Below are 26,075 nucleotides of genomic sequence, written 5' to 3'. Positions count from 1 at the left end.
ACCACGCACACACCAATCTGTTATAATTAAGTCATCGGTCCCTCCTCCTTTCCTTTCTCCGAGTGCTTCCTTTGCCTCTCCCTCCCCCTCCGAGTCTCCACATATCAGCTTTTTACAATTACAAAACGATATTTAAAACCATCATGGCGCCTAACAGAAGCTCCTGGTGTGATTCCAATCAAATAAAACGTGAAAAGGAGACGAACAAAAGTCTAAATTATTTGCGAGTTCCTGTCCTCCTGTTTTTGCTACTTTGTGTCGGTTTTGTGGCGCATTCAAATGTTATTTGCAGCGCAGCAGCGCCCCCTGCCTTGTCTTGACTACGCTGCTTTTTCCCGCCATGGTGGGTTTTCCCGCCATCGTCATCAAACGCTTCCACTGACGTCAATCTCGCGATATAAACTGCAGCGTTCAAATCACACGTGGGCTACAACTATTTTCTGGCTTTTGGGGTATGTTATTTTATTTTTCGTACTATTATTTATTCTTTTCCCATATTAATTGCAGAATGTTGCTTTTTTAAGTGTTAAAAAGTCGTTTTTTTTCTAATATTCAGTGGTAAAACACGATTTCTTCCATGCAAGTTATATCATAAACAAATAACAAATACATATATGTGTTCCTATATATTTTCTGTTCCTGTATCACCTGTACTATAACTCAAATAAATGCCTCTCCAGCTATAATCCTGAGGCCAAAATGTGCATCACCAAATGTATATTAAAACATAAAATATTTTATTTCACCATGAAAAACATTTCCAGGATATCTACAACAAACCAGACCAGTTCCCTGCATTATTTCATCTTTTTTTTTGGAAGCAACCATTCCCTTCCTTTATTCTGCAACAGACCTGAAAGCAAAGTTCCTTAAATTAAACAATTGTGTTAAAAAGTAAAGCTTTTCATATTTCCCCGTACAGTAGTGTTGTCAGAGCTGGTGTGCGTTTCATTTCATTCCGATACTTTCAGCACATATTTTAAAAGCTCTTATGTTGCGGGGTGTTACAGCAGGTAGAGGAGAACACGAGTCATCTTTCGACTGCACCTTAGCACCTGTTTTCAAAGTGTGAGTTAAAATTGTTTGCATGGTGGTAGTTTAAAGTGCTTTAGAAAGGTGACAAACTGCATTTGGCTTGCGGCAGATTCATTTCCCCCATCGTCTCACAAACATTTTACCTTTTTGTACGACTCAAAACTACCTTTAGGATTGTTTGTGCTTTGCCCAGTGGTCGCTCGTGTGTACGTTACATCTTTAAAAGAAGCACCTGATCACATTAGTGAAGAGAACAATTAAACGCTTCATAGATGACTCGAGCCTCAGTATGACAGTAAAGGGAAGAGCGAAGACATGTGACGTGTTTTAACTGAATAAAATGAACACTCATGATTCCCCTTCCTGCACAAAACAATTAAAAACATCATAAGTCCATATAAAATGTTCTTTTTCTTTATCAAGCCCATATTTCAGATTCACAATAGATGATCACTTGGAAGTTTCTTCTTCTCCTTTTTCTTCAGTCTTATTATTCATCCACCTGTCCTCTCTGTGAGCCGCCATTCCTGCTGCGGTATTTCCAAATAATTCAGAGTTTTTCCTCCTGCTGGAGAGTCGTTTGTGTCGATTTTAGTGATTTTCAAATGCTTTTCCTGCGACCGCCTCGTCGACAAAACGGAGCGTTTATGTGCCGACACCTGAGCCTGGTGGTTCCTTCCCTCCTCTGTTCATGTCACCTTGTTACTCTCCTGTCCTCGTCACCTTGTTACTCTCCTCTGTCCTCGTCACCTATGTGACGGTGGTGAAGTTCTGCCCTCGGATGGCGCACCAGGCCATGAACACATCTCTGTGAAGCAGAAAAAAATTATTTTCACGACACTTAAAGTCAATTTCTGACAAATTTGTTTTGATTATCAGTTAGTGTGGAACTACGTGTGTGAGTTAAACTATTAGTTTAATTGTTGGTTAATTTATTGTTTTCTTTTACAGCCATTTAAAGCTTCTCAGTCCATCACAGCTGAACAGGCAGGACCTCACTACTCTATCGACACACTGATAATAGAAACCTAATGTGCACGCTGCTGGTGAACACACCGGCAGTGTGTGGCGACACACTCGTTGCTACAGTACTCCTTGTCCCAGTCTTGGCACTCCACAGCGGGCCTCGTGCAGCCGGCGCGCACGCAGATGTTACGGCTGGCGGCGGGAGTCGTGACACTCGGGACGGGGGCGACGTTCACCTCAACCTCCATCTGGGAGACAAAAACAAGCCCAAAGACAGATTTACATTTGAAAAGGTGTTCATCAAACCGTCCAAATGTGCAGCTCAGGCCTGCGTTGCTGAGCTCACCCCTTCCTCTGCCTCCGCCACTTCCTCTCCTCCCGTCACCAGGTCGGCCGACTGTCCCACCTCCACCGTCAGACCCGCGGGGGACGCCGACGTGGGCGCCCCGCCGGCCGACTTCGCGCTCATCGCCGCTCTCGGATCCACCTGCCGCGACGACTGGATGACCTTGATCTGCAGCGGGGGCGGAGCCGTGGCGGCGACGGCCGCGCCTCCGCCTCGCGGCTTGGCCTGCAGAGGGGGCGGGGCCTGGGCGTGCACCATCTGCTGCAGCCGAGGCGGCAGAGAGGTGCTCTGCATCTGCTGCAGCGGCGGCGGCTGGCGCGGCGAGGAGGCGGCGGCCGTCGCCGTGACCGTCATGCCGCCGGAGGGCAGCTGCATCTGCTTGATGATGATCTTGGCGACGGTGGGCAGGTTCGGCAGGGCGGGGGCGGGCGGCGGCGGTTGGGGTTTGGTGGCGCCGGTGCGGGAGCGCGTGGTGACCTGCGGCAGGTCCAGGATGATGTTGGAGGTGCAGATGTTGGTGATGGTGTTCTCCTCGGGGTTGTAATGCTGCGACCTGGTGGAGCGGGCGGCGAGGGTGGAGGCGTGGGCGGCCATGACGGCGGGACCCAGGGCCGAAGGTGGGGGCGACGGAGGCGACGGCGAGGTGTCCATGACTTCGATGGGGGCCTACAGAGAGGACGGTAGGACACAATACAGACACACAACATTCATTATGTAGATGTGGAAGATGCTCAGAGTGAGTTTTGATGCATTCTGTACATGCATGTATTTTGCTTATATTTTAAAACAGGAAACGCCACAAAAACCGCAGTAAAGCACACAGAGTGTGTCACAGCTGCTCACCTGAGAACTCTGGCCGGCTCTGTACTCCGCCAGCGCCTTCAAGTAATCCTTCTTAGCCGCTTCGTTTTTCCTCTTGTAAACCTGCAAAAAATATATATTATACATCACGCACTGACATTAGGACGTTATTGAGCCTACGAGAAGATACTTTGACAGACATTTCCTTCAAGCTGAGCTCAATCTACCCGATCAATGAATGGACTATGAAATGCACATTCCTAAAGTGTCGAGGGTTTCCTCTCACCTGTTTCTGCTCCTCCCCCAGGCTGTCCCACATGGAGGCCACGATCTTCGACACCTCTCCGAACGTGGCGTTGGGGTTTTGTCCCTTAATGGCCGCCTGCGTGTCCCTGAAGAACAAGGCGTAGGCCGACACGGGTTTCTGGGGCTCGTTGGGGTCTTTCTTAGTCTTCCACCTCTTCGCTCCTTTCCGCCCGGCGGCTGGCGAGATGCTGGTGGTGGGGAAGGAGAGCAGGGGGGCGGACAGGGAGGGGTCGAGGGAGATGACTCCGGGGGAGACGGCCAGAGAGACCGGAGACTCCACCAGGACGCTCTGATGGGAGGGGACGGGGACGGCATGTTAGAGTAGAGAATACATTTCAAAATGGTTTTCTTTTTAAAAAACTGCTTACGTGACAAGAAACACCAAATTACTGTTCCGTTTTTATCAAATATAAAATTAGAATAATAACTCTCTTGGCTTCATTAGGACTGTGTCGTGGTGTAAGAACGTTGAGGTTTTAAAACTCACCCTTCTGAAGTCGTCCATGTCGTCGTCCTGGAGCGAGCTGGTGGGCGACGCCGTGGCCGACAGAGGGTTGTCGGGCGACTGGGGCCCCTGCAGCATGTTCCCGCCCCCCAGGCCGAGCCCCAGCTGAGCGCTGAGCTCGGACTGGTCGATGGTGGTCAGCTGGCTGGACCCCAGCAGGCCCTGGCTCATGTCGCCCAGCGGGACGTCGATGGTCACCGGGGACGAGCTGCTGAACTGAGAGCCGATGGGGTGGCCGAGATCCTGGGGACGGGAATGAAACGTGAGCGAGTTCGCCTGATGTTTGGCACCGAGGTAACAGCTCAGACGTCTGCTCACCATGCCCAGCGACGAGCCCAGCAGAGCGCTGCCTCCCGACTGGCTGATGACTCCCAGGCTCAGGTGCTCCAGTCCCTGCGAGGGGGCGTTGACGAAGGTGGAGGCGAACGAGGGGTCGTCCCCTTCCACCACGGCGTTCCCGGGCACCACCACGCTGTCGGAGGGGCCCGTGTCCGACAGCCCCCCGAAATGGGACACCACGTCCGACACGGTGAGCGCCGAGTCTGGATCCAGCGAGATGGGGGGGATCTCGAACTCCTCATCGCCGAGGCTGGGAGTGTGGAACGTCTGGAGCGGAGAAGAAGGAGAAGAAGAAGAAGAGTGGAGGGAAGAGAAAACAGGTTTGTGAGAAACTGTGGTGGAGAGGAGGAAACAACAATATGGAAAGAAAGAGACACACGAGAAAGTTGGGAGAAGAACGTCAGTCATTACGGCAAACAGAGTTTGGACAAAAGTTAATTTAAAGACATACTTGAAAACTGACACATCTCCAAAATACTGTGTGTGTCAGAAAGTGTTTGAGTCAGCGGAGGAGAAAGTGCGGCACAAAGAGAGATTAGTGGGTCAGCTGGCTCTCTTTCAACTAAAGTAGATTTCATTATATTCCTACAGGATCCTGAGAGGGACAAACATACCGAGTGTACAATAAAGTGACAAGTAATAAAGAATCACATCAGCTGGCTCTTTACTTACTTGTTACTAATTATAACAAAGATAAAAGGGTTTAGAAATGGCCACACTTATTGCTTTTAGCCTTACTTTTTAATAACTGGTTATCAAACGAATCGTCCCCGTTTCATCTCGTGCCTTATGAAGTATTGTTGCATATTGATGATGTTGCATCATGGGAACTCTCATAGCTGGATAGGAAAACCCCTGAGTTAGTTTAGCCAGTAGAGGAGCAGCTCGGTGACACCAGTCATCCAGGATCACAGTGAAGCTAGAAGAAGGCAATTTGATCATGCAATAATACAAATAAGTGTGCTGTCAGGTGACCAGCCGAGAGTGAGAAATGCTGATGATTGAAATATTACAGGTGTTAAGATGTATGCCATGCCTGGAAAATGCTCTCTAACCTGGTTGAACTGTTTGGCTCTGTTATCTGTATTATTTGGAGACTTTCATCCCTCTTTTTGTAACATTTCTATCTGTTCTGATGATAAAATAGCCTCTTATTAAAAGCTTGTTTCCTAAATGACAGCATTGTTTTAAAAAGAAAGCAAAAAAAGTCTGGATTTAAGCAGGAAGGGGGTAGTGAAATATAAAGTATTTATAAATGATTCATACTCCACCGGCAGATCCCGCGAGGTTGAAGAGGTCAATGGGTTTAGTGGGACACTAAAAGATGCGAGTATGTCAGTGATGCACGTTGATTACAAATGTTTGTTTACGTTACTCACGGCGCTGACGTTAAGTCATTCATAACCTTGTTGTGTAGGACTCGCACAAGATAAAAATCTATTATTAACATGGTTGACATGCTACGAAATATAATTTGTTGATTAAGTTAGAGATCGTTGAGGTTAGGCTTGGTTGTGGTGTGGTTGACTACATGCAAGTCACAGAGCTAAGCGACCATTTTTCCTAAAACATAAACAACTTGTGATCTATTTAAACCCTGAATCAGAATCAGAATCGGCTTTATTGGCCATGTGTGCTTACGCATACATGGAATTTGTCACCGGTTTCCACTTAATATATTTAAGTTTACTTAAGACCATTTAATATATATCTAATACAGGATCTTTGGATCAATTTGGTTCAAATTGTACAAATTGAGCAAGCTAAAACTTCACATCCTGACTCATTTCACATCGCGACCCATTTATAGTTAATTAAATCCATCATGGGGGTCTGGATCCTCCAAAAAGCTGACTTTTTGTGACACATTTGGGCTGTTTTTCTTGTGAATTACAGGACAGTTTGACCCCTTCAGGCCTCTATAAATGAATCAAATAAAATCGAAAAAGTAAGAATCAATCTTTTGGTTGAACCGGTCACAACTCATCGACACATGTAGCTATAGATTTGATGTATAAGGCGTCACAAAGGTTGGGAACCAGAGGCTGAAACTCTATTACTCTGCTATGACATGAAAAGCAGCTTTAGCTCTGTGACTCTTATGTACGGTAATGAATGGGTGTGATTCTGCTTGATTTTAACCCGAAACATGTGTCCACAGCTGTGTGGCTCCATAGCGATAAACAAAAGCCCGTCAGAGAGACATCCAGGGCCCTATAAATCCAGATGTGAAGGACGCCTACCTCTGAGGAGGAGAGGAAGGGATGGCCGGACCCAGAGATAGTCAGGTAGTTGTCACTGCCTCCAGGGAACTGAAACATTAAGATACACAAGTTAGGAATAAAATCAAGATTATTGATTTCAAAGGATTCTCCAAAACCAGACTCCATCCTCTTTTTTGGACATTAAAACACACAAGGATGTGTTATAACCAATCAAGAAAAGAACACTTGCGGTGCGTTCACGACACCTATTAGTGAGTTAGATTAAAGAACATTGTGTCCGTTTGTTTGTGTGAATGACGTGTGGACCCATTCATAAAGATAGAGTCACCTTGGTGTCAGTGTCAAACCCATTGAAGGACTGCGGATCCAGGAACTCCGGGTCACCGTCGTGCTGCCCGGTACCGTCCGTTAAATCCGAATAAAAATTCAGGTCCATCTTTTTCAACTGGACCTCATATGTTATAGCTTATGAGGCCCCCGTCTTACAGCAACCGGGCCAAAAATAGCCTGTCTGTCTGGCTACGTTAGCTGCCGACGGGTAACGTGGCTGTTGCCCGTCTGTCGTGCTGATCTGTCCTACCACGGTTTAGCTTTAGCTGGCTTTGACGCAAGGCTGCAGCACTCCTCACTTCAAGCCTCTTTTGTCCGTCGGTCCCCAAACGTGACAATTCAACCAGCGGACGCAGCTCGCGGACACGGCTGACGTGGCGTTACATTTAACGGACAGACTGTTTTAAAGCCGCTCGAGATGGTCTGGAGCACGAGAGAATGGTCGTTTCAAAGGTGTCTGACAGGGAGAGAGGAACGCAGAGCAGGATCGGCTCTGCTTAGTGTTGGCCCGGGCCAGGCTGCTCAATGGATCCAGAGCGGCGGATCGTGGAGAGAATTAACGGGGAAAAGGGATCACGCCGGATGTTGAATGATGATTTCAAAATAAAAAATAGGTTGCTAACTTGGTTTTTATGTTTTTTTAATTCAACCCATTTTACTATTTATTTTAAAACAATACAATTAAATACATTACAATACCCACAAGACAGAATTATAGTGAAATATGTGTGGTCGGATAAACCCATTAGGGGACTCAGTAGACGAGATATTGAGCATTTGTTTTAACTATTCTCTGTTACAGTGCACATAGCAGATTTAATATTTCTTTTGACCGTTAACAATAGCCTCTTTGGATTTTTTACTGAGTTAATATTCTTTACTGTTTATTACTTATTTATAATACTTGTTTTGATCTTGTTTTTACTATGTCTCTTGTTTGTACTATCCACTATTCTGCTGTAATCCTGTACATTTCCCCACTGCGGGACTAATAAAGGATTCTCTTATTTTATGTTAGATTTTATTTATATATACAAGACTTCTCTACTCTCTATCGACTCAAAAGTTAGGAAATAATACAGATTATCACTGGATTTATCACAGATGTTCTTTAATATGTTGACAACAAGCTGCGGTATTCTGCAGAAATTCTAATAGATTTGAGTTTTGAGACTCAATTAAAATTATTAGTTAATTTTTTGGTTGTAAAATGTCTAAGTATACAACAACTTTCTCGCAACCTTTTTCGATACCTTGATCTAACAGGCTTATATATAAAATCATAGATGTTTGCTTTAAAAACAAGTAAATAATACAATAAAAACATATATATATATATATATATTTTGAGCGACATATTTTTTGACTGTGGATATTGGACCCCGTGAAGTGTAATGGGGATCCCCAAAAAAAACACGGGTGTCCCAAATATGTTTTGGTCACCGCATAACCCATTTATGATTCCTGCTTTTATTTTGAAAGCTACGACAGGAAGCCGCCTGTCATTCTGTTCTTACCGATTTTAATCCGACCGACAAAATGAGTTAACTTTGCTAGTTGATTATTGCAGCTTTAACAAGCATTAGACACAATATTATGTCACGAACAAATTATTTATAAAGTCTTCCATCAATAAAATGACGAATGAATTATGTAAAATAAAGAATTAAACATGTCCGGGCTGATGCGCTCGCGACAAGAAAACCAAAAGATCGTGTTAGAATTGATCATCACGTATGAAGACAAAAGGTGATTATTTTTTATTAAGTCAAACGTTTCTAATACCAACTACTCTTACCTCCATTCTCACACCCGAAATCTGATTTATGTTTTGTTTTTTTATCCCACTTTTTGCAAGTGAACTTCGCCCAGAATTGATTTCCTCAAATATCAGAACAGCGGCACCGGCTTCCTGATTGTACGACAGGAAGCGGCGTCATCACGTAGAAGAAATAATTTATTCCAGAATAAAGTTAATTTAGAATCTCTCTTTCAACCGCAATGACCATTATAGAATATATTTATAAATATAAAATGTTAACATTCAAGATGAAAGGTATTGGATAAAATACATTTAAAAAAATGATGTTTTTCCATTATAAATTTGCTTTTATATATATTCTGATAAATAATAAATGACTTAAATTATTTGTATCAGAATTCCTCCCGATGAATCTCTTAGCATCTTGTTAATAAATTCGGATACATATTAATACCAATATCAAACAGACACTTTGTCATTGAAGTTCAATAAAACAAAATAAATCACAGATCTTGTCACTTTTCTTTCAAAATTGCTTTATTTCTTCCCGTATTTTTTTTTTCAAGCTGTTTTTTAGGATTCCTTGTTTTTTTTATATTAATGTAATTAAAAAAAGATAAAACGTGAAATTCATTTTTGTCTTTATGTACAAGCAAGAAAAAAAAGAAAAAAAAAAGTTTAGGAAAAACAAACTATGAACATCAAATAATCCCTGCATGATAACACTGTAGAAAAGAAAAAGAACAAAAGCAACACCTCTAGTTTACAGCTCCTTACTTTAGTAACAAGCTCACACACACACACACTCTTTCAGACACACACACTGATGTCAGCAGGTTTTGTTTAGGTGGAGTTTCAGGGCACAAGCTCACGCTACACAAAGCAGCCAATATTCTCAGAGGGAATGGGAAACACCATAATGTGTCAAATGAACACACGTGACACACACACACCTCTCAAAGTGACATGTTAACAGCATGCAGTGCTGAGTCCTCTCCACGATGGTCACTCTACGCTGCCAACGTCTCACATGACCGATCTCTCGCAGTCAGCTTATGGCACGACACGACATTATCCATTATCTTATCTTGTCATATATCGGCCTTGTTAAGTCATCATTTTGACTTGAATTCGTAACTTAAGAAGTGACATAATTATCACTTCGTAAGTTAAAAAATTGTTGTGAACATGATTTCTTTATCTAATAATTTTGCCTTTGTAACTATTCATTTTAGCAGTTTCTTTCTACCTTTTCCTTGCGGTAATGGGCCTCCGTACCAGACGACAGATTGTGATAAAAAGCAGCAAGTTTTGACCAACAAACCATTCTAACAGTAGAGTCTCAACTTAAAGAAATTAAAACAAAAAAGAGGCAAAAATTGTCATGATACATTACAGTACAGACCCGCTACAAAAACAGATTTTCTTTAAATGAACCAGTCAGCAGGTTTAAAACTAGAGGCTCCTCCCTTCCTTTGACGTTACTTCTCTCATTATTCATGTAATATTGTAATAAACTTCACCGTGTCTTCAAGGAGAAAAACAAAAACACACTGGATCCAGACACTCGCATCTTCTTCCAAAATACATTCTGTACAAAAAGCAACCCTGAGTCTCGTCAGTGGAATGACTGCTCCGTTTGTGGGACGCCTCACAGCCTCTCGCGCTCTACGTTTTTAATATTTCGTCACATTCACTGGTCCACCGGCCCAAACACAGACCCTGGTCCTTCTCCAGCAAACCAACCCTCCCTCAGGTGGATGACTTTCACACACACGCACAGCTGATCACTCGTATTTATTTTTTCTGCTCGTTCGTGGAATTGTGTTGGCATTTCTGTAGCTTGACGTAAGTGGAATGGAAACCCTCGTCATGACAGAAAGGTGTGACGATGAAAAAAAGAAAAAAAAAGGGGGGGGGGGGGGGGGGGAGTTGACGGGCGTGACCGCCTCTCACGGCCCCCCCCCCCCTAAAAAAACATCTCCTCCTTTCGCTCACTTCTGCACGATCGGCTGCGTCTTCAAACGCCGGCTTCCTCTGTTTTTTGTCCAATCAGGAGTAGATGGTGATGACTTCACTCCCCCCACCCCTCACCAACAGGACGCGCTCCAATCCCTCCGTCAGGACCTCGAGGAACTCCATGTCTGGTCGGCAAGTTAAGGAGGTTAGGAGTTTATGGAGTGTGTTGGACATGCACCCAGAACCCTGCGCAGGATGAGCTGGTCGAGATAACGGATCGATGGATGATACTTCTGTATCATCTCATGCGCTGGAGTATAAAACACAACCAAAGGTTGAAAAACATGTGTCTTTCCTTTGAAGACACTCATGATGTTGCACTCGGTTGTTTGAAAAAGTGACAGAAATATCGGTGGCAAGAATTTAAAAATAGAGAGCTAGAGAGAGCTGAAGGTTTTTGGGAAAGTTGCAGAAATTGTCGGGTTTCTGACGCTATTTGACCATCAGACAAGCACTTCTGATGAAGCCTCCTGGGAGCTCAAATATTTAATTTGGTTAAATAACTGAAAAAGTGCAACCCGTGGCGTTAAAAGGATACAGTTCTCGTCTCCGTCCGTGTTCCTGGGGGGTCCCGGCATGTTGAGCAGGACGAGCCGGGCATCGTGGGATTTGTTGACGATGACCTCGTTGAGCTTGACGGCGGTGTGCATCCGCCTGACGTTGGAGAGGTCCCTGAAGGGGGAAAAAAAAACGAGATGCGCTCAACAACCTCTTAAAACGAACTGCAATGCCAACAGAAGGTGTGATTGTGTTGTTGTGCGCTCACGGCCGCATGCTGAGCATGTCCCTGAAGCCCTCCGGCGTGGAGCAGCCAGAGTGCATGGCTCTGTACTGCGACGACTTCTCTTTGGTCCAGGTCATCTGGACTCGCCGGTGGTGCTCGGTGGTGCCGCCGCCGCCGCCGCCGCCTCCGGTGGCTGCGTTTGTCGGCCTGTCTCGCTCCCCGCCGTCCGTGTCGTCTTCATCGTCGGATCCGATGCTCGTCAGCCGCAGCATGGAGTTACGGTCTTTCACCAGCTGGGCCTGGTTTCGGCACAAAGACACAAAAACAACCCACGTCTTTCCTCATCTCAACCTTTATTATCCGCCAGGAGAGCTATGAAATCAGGTGTGTGAGTGAGTGTGCATCTCTGTGTCTGTCCGGGGCTAATCTCACATTCTGCATAATATTTTGGTTGCCCAGTTACGACCGCATTCTCTTGGTGAGTTTTATGTTCTTTTTTGGCATGGAGTGTCTTCAACGGCGACTTCGAGCTGATTGCCTGCATACGTCGCTTCTTGTTTTTTGTGTGGTCGCCGTTGGTGTTGTAGCCAGTTGTGTGTTGTATTCATTTAAAAATCACACAATACAGCAGTGGTGGTGGCAGACACACCTGGCGGAGATCTGCACATTTCAAGTTCTACACCCCTGCTCTCCCATACCAAACTCTTCACTCCCCCCTCTCTCTCTCTCTGTCTCCTCAGGTGTTTGAGATGTTGACTCAAACACTCCTGTACCTGAGGGACAGCTACGCCTACAGACAACACAAGGTTACCTAACCTGCTAATACAAACCACAGGCTACATGATCTAGTCTAGCGGACGCACTGGAGAACATCTACAGGGACGGATCTGAAAAGAGTCAAATGGCAACTGAAACTCAGAAGTGAGAAATAAAAAGAGGTTTCTTTACTGCTCTTAAAGGCAGTTTAATAAGTGAAAGACTCCGATCAGCATATATGAACTTCATTATTGGACAAACTCTACATTGAATCCTTCAGATAAAGAGACTTTTAAGAACTGAACATGTCAGATGAACGATGAATTTAGTGAATTTAGAGTGCAATAAATGTGAGATCTGATCTTACGGAGCTCTTAGTGAGGATTCAATGTCTTCTTCCCAGTAAATATGCTAATATGCTACCTAAATGTGCATTTATTGGTGAATTATTATTTGTATGTTGATTTTAAAAAAGGCCCAAAAACAGTCACTTTCATTTTTCGTCTTTATCTGAAGGATTCACTGATCTAAAAACACGTGCTCTTCACTTTAACTGTGCGTCTACTAGCTTTACCACAGCTTCACGACTGTGCGCCCAGTAAACTTACATCATCAAAACTCCAGCGTGCCCGCTGAGGAGGCCAAGGAGAAAGATAATGACACGAAACTTAATATTAAAGCTGAACGGGAGAAGCTGTTCCGACTGTTCAATTGAGAAAATACGTTACCGACAGACAGACGCGGATATAAGTGATCTCAGATTATGGGTGGAGCTAGCAAACGCCTGTCCTTAAAATAAAGTCTTTCCTTCTTTTAAGTCTCCTAACGTCTGGTTTTATGTGGAAATCATTGAAGAAAATAACAATTATCTCAGAGAATTTGATTTAAAAATGACATTTGTCCTATTATTTCTGTTTAATTATAACGTTTAAGGTTTCTGTATATTTTTAAATCACTGGAGCTTTGGTTTTAACCAACAGAAGGTCTTACTACCTTTAAACTGACCTCACCTGAGACCTTGTAGCTCCACCTGCCTCTGTCCTACTGCTGCCGCTACCAGGATTTCCCTGATAGAAATGATGCACGACAACCACAGACAGATCAGAACGAGTATGCCACGGCTGACCTCGTACACAACTGATGACCCGACGGAAAAAGATGCTCGCGAGCGCCCGACCCGAGTTTACCTCTTTTTCCCGGTCCGATTTCGACAGTCGCATCTGTCGGAGCATCTGAGACCTCTGCTCCATCATCAGGGTCCTCTCGTAGGTGTACGCACTGATGTCGCTGTCGTGCTGAGGAGGGAAAACAATGATATAGATGAGCTTTGTGGCCAACACAATTCAAATGAATCAAAATGTCAAGAGATAAACCACCCTAATAGTTGTGAGACGCCTACCATCTCAACCACTTCCACCTCGGCCTCAATGCGGAGGTGATAGAGGAAGGTTGCCAGATCCTTCTTCATCTGGATGGAGTTATCCTCCATCTGGGCTACCGTGAAGATTCGCATGCCACACTTACGCCACACCTGAGAAAGAGAGGACACTTAGACTAGAGACGTTTCAAAATGTGTTCAAATACAGAAAAAAGAAACACGCACCTTGTGTTGGCGCAGCAGGAAGGGCAGCAGCATTAGCATCCCCCCATCGTGGACGATCCACCAGACGTCGATGTAGCCCTCTGCGCAGTGCTCGCTGTTGCTGGGGAAGAGGGAGATGTTTTTGGGCACCAGCAGGGCCAAGTGGGCCGCCGTTGTCACCCGCACCGTGTCTGGAGGGAAGAGAGAGGCGGTGCTGTTAGCCTGCTAGCTCAGAGAAATAAGAACTCACGAGATCAGGGAAAGAAAGGAGGTATTTTCCATCCTGTTCGACTCACTGATGAAGGTCTTCCAGGCCTGTGGGTCCTCGCTTTGCCTCCAGGCGTGAGGCCAGCCCATCACCACGGTGTTGGGCTTCATGCCTCCCAGGCCGCTGGACTGGATCATGTGGCTGATACCTTCACGCGGCTTCTGGGCCACGATGCACTGACAGAAGCCCTTCACGCGCTCCTTATCCATCAGGTGCTTCAGAGTCTGAAAGAGGTAGAAGGTAACTAGGTCTACAGACTGACCAAAAACCCTTCACGTGGAGCGCACCACGCGCCGCGCTGCCAAGATCGAACCTCCCACCTGCTCGGCAGCGAGGGCCTCGCCGTAGCTCTGCAGGAAGTTGCCGGAGACGACGGTGCCGACGATGGTCAGGCCTTTCCCCGCCTTCAGCTGGCTGGCGAACGTCAGCAGGCGAGGAGACTTGACGTGGGCGTCCTCGTCCAGTTTTAGCAAGACCAACACCTGAGGCCTGGAGAGGAGCGGGGATGTGGGTTTTAAGAATCAATAACAGCAGCTTGTTCCAAGGAGAATATAAAGGATGCATTGAAAAGGTTTCACGAGTATTGCCCGAAAAATGTAGTTTTCTGTTTAGTAGTATGAGACTAAATACGTCTCACTATCCGTTGTGACCGTTGTTTACATGATCCGGTATAATTCATCTAAAATAAAAACACAACAGCCTGCGATGGCGTCTTTACGTGATGTGCATGAAACTATCAACGCCTTTGTACACCGCTCAAAAACTAGAAAATGTAGTTTACATAGCTCAAATAATGTCAGCCGTGGACTATTTCTACTGCAGAGCTCAAAGGGTTAAGAGCATTGGGAGATACTCCAAGTAGAGTCGCTGAAGGGCCGCCGGTAAAGCAGACTGGTGATGTAAAGCTATTTAATGGATGCCATGCATGCTGCGCTTAATGGGGCACTTATAAAAAGGACGTGATGACAGGTTGTAAGAGGTGCTGATGTACCTCCAGTTCTTGGTGTGCGGCGGTCCCTCCTCCAACCTCAGGAGAGCATATCGGGCAGCGCTGAGCGAGAGACCGCGGATCCCATCCCCCCACTCCTTCTCCGCTCTGATACACACGCACACAAAGGGAAACATGTATGTACTGCATGATACACACTGTGTATATTGTGGCCTCTTCTGACACACACTCAAAGAAACAAACATGGATGACTCACACTGGAAATAGACACACAGATACTTCTAAACACACACACACACAGCACTCTTGAGCATGCTGTACATGTACCATCGGGGGGGGGGGGGGGGGGTACATCTCCATAGCAACATACCCGTGGTACTCAATGTACTTGTAGATCATGCCGGCGATCACCATGGCAACGATTGCGTAGTACCAGGAGGATATGAACATGAGCGCCAGGCAGATAGTCATCCCCAAAAACGACAAGGTCCTGGACACACCAGAGGCACAGATCAGTGTGTGTGAGAGAAAGAGAGACTCAGAAAGAGAGTGAGAGAGGGTGAGAGTGAGTGTGTGTGTGTTCGTACCAGTGGTAATAGGAGAAGCGCGGCCTCCAGTTGGGCGTCCTCAGGAGAGTCTGGAGGCCACAGGCCAGGTTCACAAACAGATAACACATCAGGAAGAACCTAAATAAAGAACAAATAATGAGCCGAAGCCCCCGAGGGAGTAACATACAAGTTCCAATTACTGCCCACACACACACACACACACACACACACACACACACACACACACACACACACACACACACACACACACACACACACACACACACACACACACACACACACACACACACACACACACACACACACACACACACAGTGTCTCACATTGTTAGGATGGGAGCCACCAGGTCCAGAGAGGCGATGAGGATCCCCAGCTCGGCTATCAGGGCTGTCAGCAGCAGGGCCCAGGTGGGCTCCCCGTTAGCCTTCCCATGGCCAAACACCTGAAGAAACACGCACACAGAAGCAGAGAGAGGGAAACTAAATACACACACACACAAACAGGTGCAACAAGCAAATCAGACTGAAAACGGGTTACAAGTTACCCCCCAAAAATCAATTTAAGACACATATTGTGTAAATCTTGGGTCCCTGTAATGAAAATGGAGTATTTGCAGCTCTAACCCGGAGGAAGGGGATGATGTTGTCCTTCGCGATGGCCTGCAGGAGCCGAGGAGCGCCGGTCAGCGACTGGAGGCCGGCGCCACACGTCGAGAAGAACGAGCCAATCACAATGATCCAGGGAGTCGGCCAGGCCAGAGTCCCCACCACCAGGTTCCCTTTAACGGAGTCTCCAAACCTGCAGGAGGCAAACGCATATTTAAAGGACGCAAATATTACGAATCAAACGCAAAAGAATCTCAGGACGTAACACACACACATATGTATGAATGCAGAGCGGCTGTACTGACTTGTCTCTGAGGACCACCCCGTCGATGCAGGCTCCAAACAAGATCACGCTGGTCAGGTCTGGATGCACAGCAGTCAGGAAAAGAGACGCTCAAGCAGTGGAATCAAAATCAGATCACATGCATCCTACGATAAGTGCCTTTTTGATAAAATAGAGCTAAAGTCACGAGGCATAAAGAATGAAATAGATAACTCAACAGCAACGTGAAAAGACAGTAAGTCGTAGGAAAAAGCTAGTATTTCTTTAGCAGGTCGTTTTTAAACTATTTTCCCAATATGACGTGAAGGGATACAGACGATGGAGGTGGTGAGGATGGCGAGAATGGTCCCGATGGGGATGGAGCGCTGGGCGTCTTTCAGATCCCCCGACCGGTTGGAACCAGCCATGATTCCTGCGGAAGAGAAGAAGATCAGCTCAATTAACGGGATCATTAACACACTTTTTGAACCGTTTAATTCTATTGTACGGAGTGAGTAAAAATAAATCAATATCACACCTACTGTGTTATCCTAGCAACAGGATGTTTACACATTTCTGTAAGAAAGAACCAAAAGGAGTCAGCCTGTACCTGTGACAGAGGGGAAGAAGATGCCCACCAGCAGCGTGAAGGAGGTGGTGATGTCGGCGAACACGTAGGGCTGGTGAGTGGAGGCCGGGTGAGCGTCGGGAGAGGAGCTGACAGAGCCTTTCTCCAACACGTCCCCTCTGCTGAGGTAGGAGCTCCACAGGTTCTCTACGAGGACCAGCGTCAACGTGTGCTCGTTAGTGACGGATTTATTGTATACATGTATATAAATACACACTCACACACACACTCTACCTGAAATGACCCCGCTGGCCAGACCGGGGATCCCTTCGATCTGGGAGAAGTTGTTGGAGAGGAAGTACTCGTCACAGGAGGAGTTGATCTCGGGTCCCTGGCAAAACTGCTTCCACAGATATGTGGTCTTCTCCGGCAGAGGGGGGTCCAGGCTGGGGTCAAACGTCGGGACCATGGTGCCGTTTTCTAAACAGGAGGAATACAGTGTGTCAAAAGAAACCCTGAACCAGTGTGTGTGATTACGAGACGATTCCTGATTGATGGTACCCACCATTAAATATTGTGAAGTTGTCGACTTCCTCCTCTTTAATCTGCAGCGGGAGGGTTTTGCAACATTGGTCGTTGCCGACTTCATGTCCGCTGATAGTTCTGTTTCCCAGCATGCACACGCTGCGGACGGAAGCCCATCGGTCAGTCAAAAAAAATAAAAAATAAAGCACGCAGAGTTAACGGATCCGTCTTTCGTCAACACTTACGGGAAATGCGGCGGTTTGAAGGCGGAGACCAGCGCGCCGACGTAGATGGAGACGATGGAGACGATGACGCAGGCCAGGAAGATGGAGGCCAGTTTGTTGACGTACTTCACGCCCACGAAGACCAGCAGGGACATCAGGAGGAGGCAGATTGAGCCGTAGACCCGCATGTTGTTCAACATGGCCGCCCCTTCGCCTTCAGGGTGCTTGGACTCAAAGATGGCCGCCTTAGGCGCGATGTACATCTGTGGGAGGGAGAGGAGAGACGATGGAAAGACTTTTATTTGATTTTTGCAATACGCATCTCGATCTGCCAGGTGTTTAACATGCCTGAACGGTCAAAAACATAGATTCCCATCGGTTTATTTAATCCCGTAACAGTTTCTCAACAAAAAGGAGGAAGATCGTAACGATGATGAAAAAACCCACCAGAAGGATCTCGATGGCTCCCAGGATGTACATGGCTCCAGCGAAGGTGGTGCCCAGGTAGAAGCACAGGCCCACCGCCCCCCCAAACTCTGGACCCAGAGAGCGGCTGATCATGAAGTAGGCGCCTCCCGCTGGAGGAGGAGGAGGAGGAGGAGGAGGAGAAGAAAGAGAGCGGGGCAGGTTGTACATCAGGGTTGAAAGAAGTGGAAATGTGAGGAGAGAGAGAAAGCAGGGTGGTAGAAGAGGAAATGGGACATAAAGAGAGAGAGAGGGATGGATGTTAGTACCATTATGATGTTAGGAGGTAACGAGAGAGAGAGAACAGCTGATGAGAGGAAGTCATCCTATGCTTGAAGAAATAAGCATAATGTTCTACATGACACATCGGAGGAGGAAGAACTACAAGTAAGAGAAACTACAAATCCACTACTGACTCAGAACCCAGTGTTTGGTTTCCCAAATGCAACTCTGGCCTTTAGCAAAAAAGGTGAACGTTAGACAGACAATCACATTAATGTTAACAGGAAAGGAATGAATGTGAATGAACGAACAGTCGTCTACATTCATTCAGCAGCAACTACCATCGGAGATGAGGTGGTGAGGAAGCATGAGAGGCTGTTCAGGTGAGTTCAGGTATGAAATGTCTGACACCAAACATGTTAGATTGCTTCTCTATGTTACCGAGAGGTTTCCATTCTACGTTCAGTCAGAGTAAATGTCACATGTTGGTGGGAAGAACGCACGACTTTTGACATTTGGGATATTCGTCTGGCGGTAAAGTCAAATATCCTGTTTGTTTTTAAATGTGTGTACAGACAGAGACAGCAGAGAGGTGGCCAGAGGGAGAGACGGGACAAACAGAAATAACACTCATTAGAAAAACTGATTCGTCGCTGGAAGAGGAGCAGGAAGTCTCAAAAGGGAAACTTCTGAATGAACATCCAGCCCGGTGAACTCCAAGAAGTTTTAATTCCTCCGGTTACATTTTACTCTCCGTGGGCTCGTTTTTCACTGCAATATAAAAGTCCTACACCTCTGTGGAAACGGCACAATCATAGCTAGAAGTGGCCAGAACTCAAACATGTCCTTCGAGCAGTAAAACACAGTTAGAAGCCAGAAATCATTAAGAAAAACATGCAAGTTTATTCTACAAAAAGTGCCCACAAATGAGACATGAATGAATAAAGTGAATTTGATGTAAAATCAAGATTTTAAGCTTTGATTCGGTTGCTTTTCCTGATGGAAGCCTTCGTCACACATGGTGTGTTCAAGGACCGTTGAAATAATTGAGAATCTGTTAATAAAGTCTGTTTTCGTCTGATAAACGGTATATTTTTCTGGGGTTCAGAGGGCTGAAGAGGTCACTTTGCTGATTGAAGTCCATAAAAACGGTAAAAAAAAGATTCACCTATCTGCTGCGAGAGTCAGATTAAGAGATTACCACGTTACACCGGGGCCATTTACGCCACGTGTCGGTAAAGAACGGAAGGGGAGGAGTCAAAGACGGAGGAATACCTGGTACGACTCCGTTGGTGGCGATCGCACTCATCGATATCGCGGTCAACAGCGTCTGCAGAGAGACAGTGAGACACAGATCTTCAGAGTGTTTTACATGGTTTTGACTCGTCCTGCATGTGCGGACACCGAAACACTCACACAGCAGCAGCATATGAAGACGATGCAGAGGCCCTGCAGCACACCAGCGCTCCCCACCACCCAGGTCAACCGCAGGAACAGGATGACGCCGAAGATGTTCTGGAGGCAAGGCAGGTACACGCCCATAAACGTCCCCATCTGAGGAGACTACCAGAGGGGCGGGACAAAAATTAAGTTCTGTTGATGATTGAGCGTCAAAGGCTGAACATCGTACGTAATATTAATTTAGACATCGTTGTTTCCTGGCCTTCCTGTGCTCGCACTGCTGTCTGTTGCTGTGGATAAGCACCTCACGTTCGAAAGATCGGAAACTGTCCCTTTAAATGTTCTACCTTGTTGGCTTTCTTCTTCTCGCCGATGCTCTCGGCCTCCTCGTGCTCCTTGGCCCCCTGCGTCAGGTTGGTGTAGTTGGCCAGACGGTTGAGCAGAGACGACACCTTCGGCCGGGTGTCCATCTCCTCCTGGGACGGGAAAGAGTAGAGACGTGAAGGGAGAGAAGAAGAGTAAGAGCAAGGACAGGGAATAGAGATAAAGATGGAGGGCAGGGGGATTTAGTTTATTTGATCTTTGATTTTTTGTAATTCGAACCTCAAATAAGGCCAAGTTCCTGTCGTAGAAGTCGTCGTCATCCCCCCCGTGAGTGTTGTTGATGTACACGCTAGAGACCTTTGAGTTTCCATCACCTAGACACAAAGAGAGAGAAACCTTTACTAAAAACACTTTCAAAGTCGGTGTTTCTTTGTCGAGCAGCAACAAAAACGGGGACTTTAGGAGTAAAACAGGTGAAACTCTGGACGGTATTCACTCGGATTGATTTACTCCATTATTCTAATTATCTTCAGGTTGTTCTTCTTAATATATTTTGTCAATATATCATTCACGCAATGAAGCTCCGCGACTGTCATGACCCAACAGTCTGTGATTTCTGTTTACATGAAAAGTGCGATAGCCGTTAGTGATTAATTGATCCGATTAGTCAATAATTAAATAACCGTTAGCCGTCTAAAGCAAAGCCTGTTTCAAAGTTCATATGGTCATCTGACAGAATGTTTCTCACACACACACACACACACACACACTGTTTGATGCCGGTTAATTTCCGCCTCAGTCAGCACAGACGACTGCATCAGCAGCACCTGAGTCAGCAACATCACTTCCCTCGGCTGCTCCGCCGCAGTCACGCCGACGGCAGCGAGCGGCCGTAACGCAGCGTCACATCCGGCAAGACGGACGCCGACATGTGACTCGAGCACGGGTCAGTTCGTTACAGAAATGCGTGAAGAAGAAGTGAGTCAACATCACAAACAGATGGGGAAATTGATTTAACTGACAAATAACCCGATGAACCTGAAAGAAAAACAAAACCAGTCGCAGGGTTTCCGTTATTAAGCTGCCGTACGGCGGCACAGTGTCTCAGTTACACGCAGAGGAAAAGTTAATATGTAAAGAGATTTATTTTTCTTTGAAACAGCATTTGGCTGGTGGGCGGTGACTTCCCCTCCTGTTCGCGGCGCTTCATTTGGCGAAAGATAGCGAGTGTGAAACCGACGCCACACCAGTGAAAACTACTCGTTAGTATTCATGCAGGCGTGGTGGAAGGAGAAGATTAACCAACAAGATATTTGGGCTTTTTTGCTCATGATGTTGATCATTAACAGCATGTTTAACCCTTGTCGTATCAATTCTTTACTAATAAAAAACCAAAGGCATTCTGGGTAAATACAGATGCTCACAGTCGCGTGATCTGGTCCTGTGATGTTCAACACGTGACCCGATGATCCTGACGGACGACATTTTATCGACGTAAATATTTTGTGAGTGCTCAGACTGATAACACCGACGTCTTCAGCACACAACAGGATCACAACAACACTTAATATAACACTTAATACTGCCGGTGCACCGACGGCTGGGAGAATTTTGATGATTTGATACAGGGCTGTCATTAATTGTTAATTAAGAACCTAATTAACAGATGTGATTGATAAAGAAAAGAATTTGTTGCAGTCCTAATTTGATAAAAACAAAAACTTTCCACAGACACCTTTGAGTCACTAGAGCAGGAAAAATCAAACACACACACTCTTTAAACAGGGGAACGCAGCTGTGTGTGTGTGTCTGTGTGCTCAGTGAAGCAGAAAGCCACAGCGGCCAGATGTGGACCGCATGCTGTGACCACATCAACTTCTAACAGCCGACTTAATTGGTGTCAAAAATTTAAAAAAACGCAACAGAGGATCACAGAGCATCTGACCTTCTCTGAAAATAACTCCACTCCTCCTGCCTCCTTTCCGCTTCGGCTCCACTATGTCCTCTTAGAGTCCTCAACGTCTGCTGAGTAGCATGAAGCTGAAACCGCTGCTTGTTTGGCCGTGCAGCCCTGAAGTCAAGCTCTCAAATAAAGAGCTTCATGACCCGGAGAGACGTCAAAAACATCTTTTTACTTTCACTAAAAGCGACATTTTGGACACACGTCAGTGGGTTGTGTTGAATTAGCTTGTGCTCCCTGGACTACCTTTACACAGTCAACAGACCAGAATAAAGACATGAGAACACACTCGACTGATGAGAAAAACATGAGCGAGGCAGCGTGTCCACTGCACTGTGACGGTGTCTAACTCATTTTGCAGAGGACGCGTGGGGGAGTTAACACTGTAGCTGATGAATGACACTGTGTGCTGTGTGTGTCAAAAATATGTTTACACTCAAAAAAGGGACATGGACGTTGAAGTAAGTTTAAAAAAACAAACTCAGACACAAGCAGCTACAGACGGCAGCAAGAGGCTGATATCTAAAATCTGAGGGAAAAACACAGAAATCCAATGAGGCCGTCTATGAATCCAGTGAGTTTCTCCCACTGTGGCTCCATTAAAGGTGTGTCGAGTTAGCAATTAGCCGTTTCTATTTGCCACATGTACAGACATCCATCAATACAGCCCCATGGTTGTATCGAAAAACAAATCCAAACAAAATAACGGTGTTGCTGTTTTTGGCGCCATTTTGCAAATGCCATTGCGACACTACATCCTCTTTTTCCTCTGAGGCCAGTGTGTCAGCATGGAGGAGCGGCTGACACGCCTCTTAACGTATGGATTAAAGGGCGTATTCACCGTCTGTAGCAACCGAAATCGTGGGATTAGATTCCACAGAGTCACAGGTTGGTATGCGGGCGAGGTGTGTGATCTGCTTTATATTTATCGTGTCACTCAGTCACCCAGAAACAGGTAGAACACGGCTTTAATTTGAATGAAAACATGTAAAATCTTGTCCCTTGAATGTCTACGTGGATGTACGCGTGTGTGTGTGTGTGTGTTCGTCACCTTGGTCCGCGTTGCTGTGGTCCGGCGTCTCGGCCCCCCCCGCCGTGGCCTCGCTGAGCGGGTCGCTCCGGTTGACGCTCTCCCTGGAGCCGAAGCGCACGCGGGCGCCGGAGCGCGAACTGATGTCGGGCGACATGTCGGACAGCCCCGGGAGGTCCTCCGCCTTGGTGGGCGTCACCGTGAAGCGCACCGATGCCATGGCAAACTCACTTTTTTGGGGGGAGTAAAAGGGAGGGGTGTTGTGTGTGTGTGTGTGTGTGTGTTGTCACAGAGTAGCTAGTGGTGCTGAGCTAGGCTATCTCCCAGGTGGTGCTGAGGTACCGGCGGACTCTACAATTCCTCCTCTTGCAGCTGTGATTCTCCATTGAAGCAAAGCGGTCGGCTGCCAGCAGGCATGTGAAGGAAAAGTCGGCAACAGGCCACGAGAGTCTTTCTGATCCCGGCTGAAAAGTAGACACACAAGTACAAACTCCTCCACTATAAACGTGTGATTACGTGGTGTATTTTCACTTAAAATAGTGCGTCTTTGCTTCCTGCGCTACGTCTCGGATGAGGACCATGGATCAGGACAGCAGTCTTTCTCTCTCAATGTCTTTCTAATGACGGCACCGAAGAAGTGTCATCGCAGGGAAATGGAGACGAGATGAGAGAGGGAGAAAAACAAAGCAGAAATTAGTTCACACAGCCAAAAAACAACTGCTCTAAATGTACCTTAAAATGTAAGTAGGCGTCATGTTTAATATAATCGTCTCTACACGGATTTGTTTCACATTTCCTGTATGTCCTTAAACGGGACGTTTGTAGTAAATTAACAGAGCAAAACTAACTGAGAAATATTTGACAGGTATGGAGGAGGAGGACAAGACAGGCGCATATGGCTGAACTGTTGTCTAAGCTCGGTTCATAATTTAATTATTAAAGGAGAGCGGTTCTAACCGGTTGTGCCAGTAGCTGCTGGCTGTTTCCTCTCACTCTGCATGCAGAGACACAGCGCACTTTCTACCGCTGCCTCGCCCCCTCTGTCCACATCCAGAGATGGACAGAGGGGAGGGAAGAAGCGGGGAGATAAAGAGACACGTTTGGCTGGTTCAACGAACAACTTCCAGCGTTTGTCCGACACGGCCTATCCCAGCATGCATTGTGCAAAAAGGAGGCTAGGAGGCTGGGAAACAAGCCTAGAGACAAACACGTTCACACCTGTGGGCAATCAGGCCTCTCCCCATAGAACTCAATGGGCCAAGCAAGGAGACCAGAGGAGTTTTTTGGGTTACTGCAGACATTTGTTCCCCTGTCATTACGTGCTATTACAACAGATGTGGTCAGGACAGCATGTTTCCTCTTTCTGTCCACAGCTGGTCTAAGCAGGAATATTAAGAGTTACATGGTTCAGAACATTAGGAATCCAATCTTCAGCATCGTTACAAAGCCATTATTTAGTGTACTTGAATACAATTTTGAGGTACTTGTACTTTAGTATTTCCATGTTATTCTACTCCACACATTCATTTAAAAAGTACTGCATCAAAACACCAGGAGTACTCTCCCAAAATATGGTCGCAATATTTAAGAATAACAAAGAATAAAGAGGGTAAAATAAGGAGATAGTGTAATGCTGCTTCCTTACCAAGCAGCCTCTGTCCACTCGCGTTAATGCAGCTGCATTAATCAATATGTATTTAGCCACAAACACGCATTTATTAATGAGGATAAACATCCTCTAATTAGTCAACTTAAAGAATGCCCGGTTGATGGTGATCCTCACGTGCCACTGTAAGCCAATTAAGCGAGATATAATAATTCTGGCTTGAACCAGTTCAGTGAACACTTCCCGATATTATTAATACAGACACAGAGAACTAGGAGTTTATAATAATTTATAAAAGGAGAAATCATGCAGATGTTTTGGCTCGAGGTCGGAATGCGGCATCCGACTAGAAAGCTGCGGTTAAATCAACAAAAAACGGAATCGAAACCGGCTAAATTCATAAATGCGCGCAGTTGAATTAGCCTGGTGCTGACAAAGTTGTGTTTCTTTTGGTTTAAATTACCCGTAATGCAATGAAGAGTGTCAGGCACCGGGCCATCACTTGAGGAGGCGATACCCGGGGCTTGTGTCGCGTGAGCTGGTCGCTTCGCTTCAGTCCGTTCAGCTAGCCGAAGCTAACGTTAGCTAGATGCTAGCCATGCCGCTGATAAAACTCCGCGGTCCATCAAGCTATTTTTCACTGACAGCGACAAAAACGCTCACTGAAAATCTCGACACGTTAGTCACGTACAATTGCGTACCTGGCTCAAATTTCCCGTAAAGAAAGGCCTCCACCATATGGCTGTTTTTCAGTTCCATCTGGGAAGATTTTGGCTCCTCTCCCAGGTTTTATCGGCACTTTTTTTTTGTGTCCAACAAAAAAAAACACAACATGCGAAAGGCGCCTGGCTGGCCCTATTTCGCTTGCCGTAGTTCCTACAGCTAGCGCATGCGTGGTGACGAAAAAGTGTTTGTGCGCTGGTTGGGAAGTGTAGTCCATAAATGATGACAAATAAATGACTCAGTAGAGCCGTTTAAAACGCTTTTCAATGGTAAATGCTGTAAATGTTTCACTTAAATCTTTAAATACATGAATCATTATAGTTTTAACAGAAATACCAATATGTATATACATATGAAGTTAAAGTAGATTCATAATATAAAATAGGGAGTGTCACAACTGGTAACCATTATTTAGTGTACTTGATTACAATTTTGAGGTACTTTAGTATTTCCATGTTATGCTACATAATACTTCTGCTCCACGACATTTCAGAGGAAAGTATTACACTAGACAGCAATGTTTGTTTTCTTTGCTAATTCTCCTGTAGTTTTTTTTGTTTTTTACATCGTTGTATTGAGATTTCTTCCACCACTAAGTGTCTCATCAACCAAGCCAAGTAAATGTGTACATGTACTATTGAATATGTATTGTGTAAATGTGCCTTTCAGTTGCAGGC

General features: G+C 45.8%; 2 protein-coding genes across 6 annotated transcripts; both read right to left on the bottom strand.

The window, feature by feature from the left end:
* Window positions 1–716: 716 nt before the first annotated feature.
* tox4b (TOX high mobility group box family member 4 b) lies at window positions 717–8,759 on the bottom strand. 4 transcript variants are annotated; one of them, XM_079295020.1, is made up of 10 exons: window positions 8,652–8,759; window positions 6,542–6,610; window positions 5,565–5,615; window positions 4,278–4,565; window positions 3,942–4,202; window positions 3,435–3,743; window positions 3,191–3,271; window positions 2,348–3,013; window positions 2,092–2,249; window positions 717–1,843 (listed from the first exon to the last, which is right to left on the bottom strand). In XM_079295020.1, the coding sequence occupies exons 1-10, from the start codon at window positions 8,655–8,657 to the stop codon at window positions 1,786–1,788; spliced, it is 1,947 nt and encodes a 648-aa protein (XP_079151146.1). In that variant the 5' UTR covers window positions 8,658–8,759; the 3' UTR covers window positions 717–1,785. The 4 variants fall into 4 exon arrangements, with proteins under 4 accessions (XP_079151146.1, XP_079151144.1, XP_079151147.1 ...); XM_079295018.1 differs by lacking the exon at window positions 8,652–8,759 and adding an exon at window positions 6,852–7,303; XM_079295021.1 differs by lacking the exon at window positions 5,565–5,615.
* Window positions 8,760–9,186: 427 nt separating this feature from the next.
* Window positions 9,187–25,462, bottom strand: slc12a6 (solute carrier family 12 member 6). 2 transcript variants are annotated; one of them, XM_079295515.1, is made up of 27 exons: window positions 25,377–25,462; window positions 23,091–23,686; window positions 20,359–20,453; window positions 20,103–20,231; window positions 19,771–19,917; window positions 19,630–19,684; window positions 18,115–18,245; window positions 17,689–17,930; window positions 17,484–17,602; window positions 17,213–17,398; window positions 16,961–17,125; window positions 16,685–16,783; window positions 16,394–16,451; window positions 16,107–16,281; window positions 15,807–15,925; window positions 15,501–15,599; window positions 15,284–15,403; window positions 14,956–15,060; window positions 14,285–14,453; window positions 13,993–14,188; window positions 13,718–13,887; window positions 13,514–13,645; window positions 13,302–13,409; window positions 13,125–13,181; window positions 11,401–11,657; window positions 11,173–11,306; window positions 9,187–10,759 (listed from the first exon to the last, which is right to left on the bottom strand). In XM_079295515.1, the coding sequence occupies exons 2-27, from the start codon at window positions 23,287–23,289 to the stop codon at window positions 10,668–10,670; spliced, it is 3,558 nt and encodes a 1,185-aa protein (XP_079151641.1). In that variant the 5' UTR covers window positions 23,290–23,686; window positions 25,377–25,462; the 3' UTR covers window positions 9,187–10,667. The 2 variants fall into 2 exon arrangements, with proteins under 2 accessions (XP_079151641.1, XP_079151642.1); XM_079295516.1 differs by lacking the exon at window positions 13,125–13,181.
* Between the last annotated feature and the right edge of the window lie 613 nt (window positions 25,463–26,075).

This window comes from Melanostigma gelatinosum, assembly GCF_949748355.1.
Source record: "Melanostigma gelatinosum genome assembly, chromosome: 23".
In the NCBI taxonomy this organism is placed as follows: Eukaryota; Metazoa; Chordata; class Actinopteri; order Perciformes; family Zoarcidae; genus Melanostigma; species Melanostigma gelatinosum.
The sequence above is the reverse complement of the archived record's forward strand: the minus strand, read 5'-3'. Positions and strand labels throughout refer to the sequence as shown.

Bases quoted from the DNA above. Each gene is read 5' to 3' on its own strand.
- tox4b (XM_079295018.1), bottom strand. From the start codon at position 6,959: ATGGACCTGAATTTTTATTCGGATTTAACGGACGGTACCGGGCAGCAC. The intron at 5,616-6,541 runs GTAGGCGTCCTT...CGCATCTTTTAG, and splicing joins CCTTCCTCTCCTCCTCAGAG to TGTCCCACTAAACCCATTGA. The intron at 2,250-2,347 runs GTGAGCTCAGCA...TTTGTCTCCCAG, and splicing joins TGGCGGAGGCAGAGGAAGGG to ATGGAGGTTGAGGTGAACGT.
- slc12a6 (XM_079295515.1), bottom strand. From the start codon at position 23,289: ATGGCATCGGTGCGCTTCACGGTGACGCCCACCAAGGCGGAGGACCTC. The intron at 19,918-20,102 runs GTAGAACATTTA...CCCCTCTGGTAG, and splicing joins AGAAGAAGAAAGCCAACAAG to TCTCCTCAGATGGGGACGTT. The intron at 13,888-13,992 runs GTGAGTCGAACA...TCTTCCCTCCAG, and splicing joins GGCCTGGAAGACCTTCATCA to ACACGGTGCGGGTGACAACG.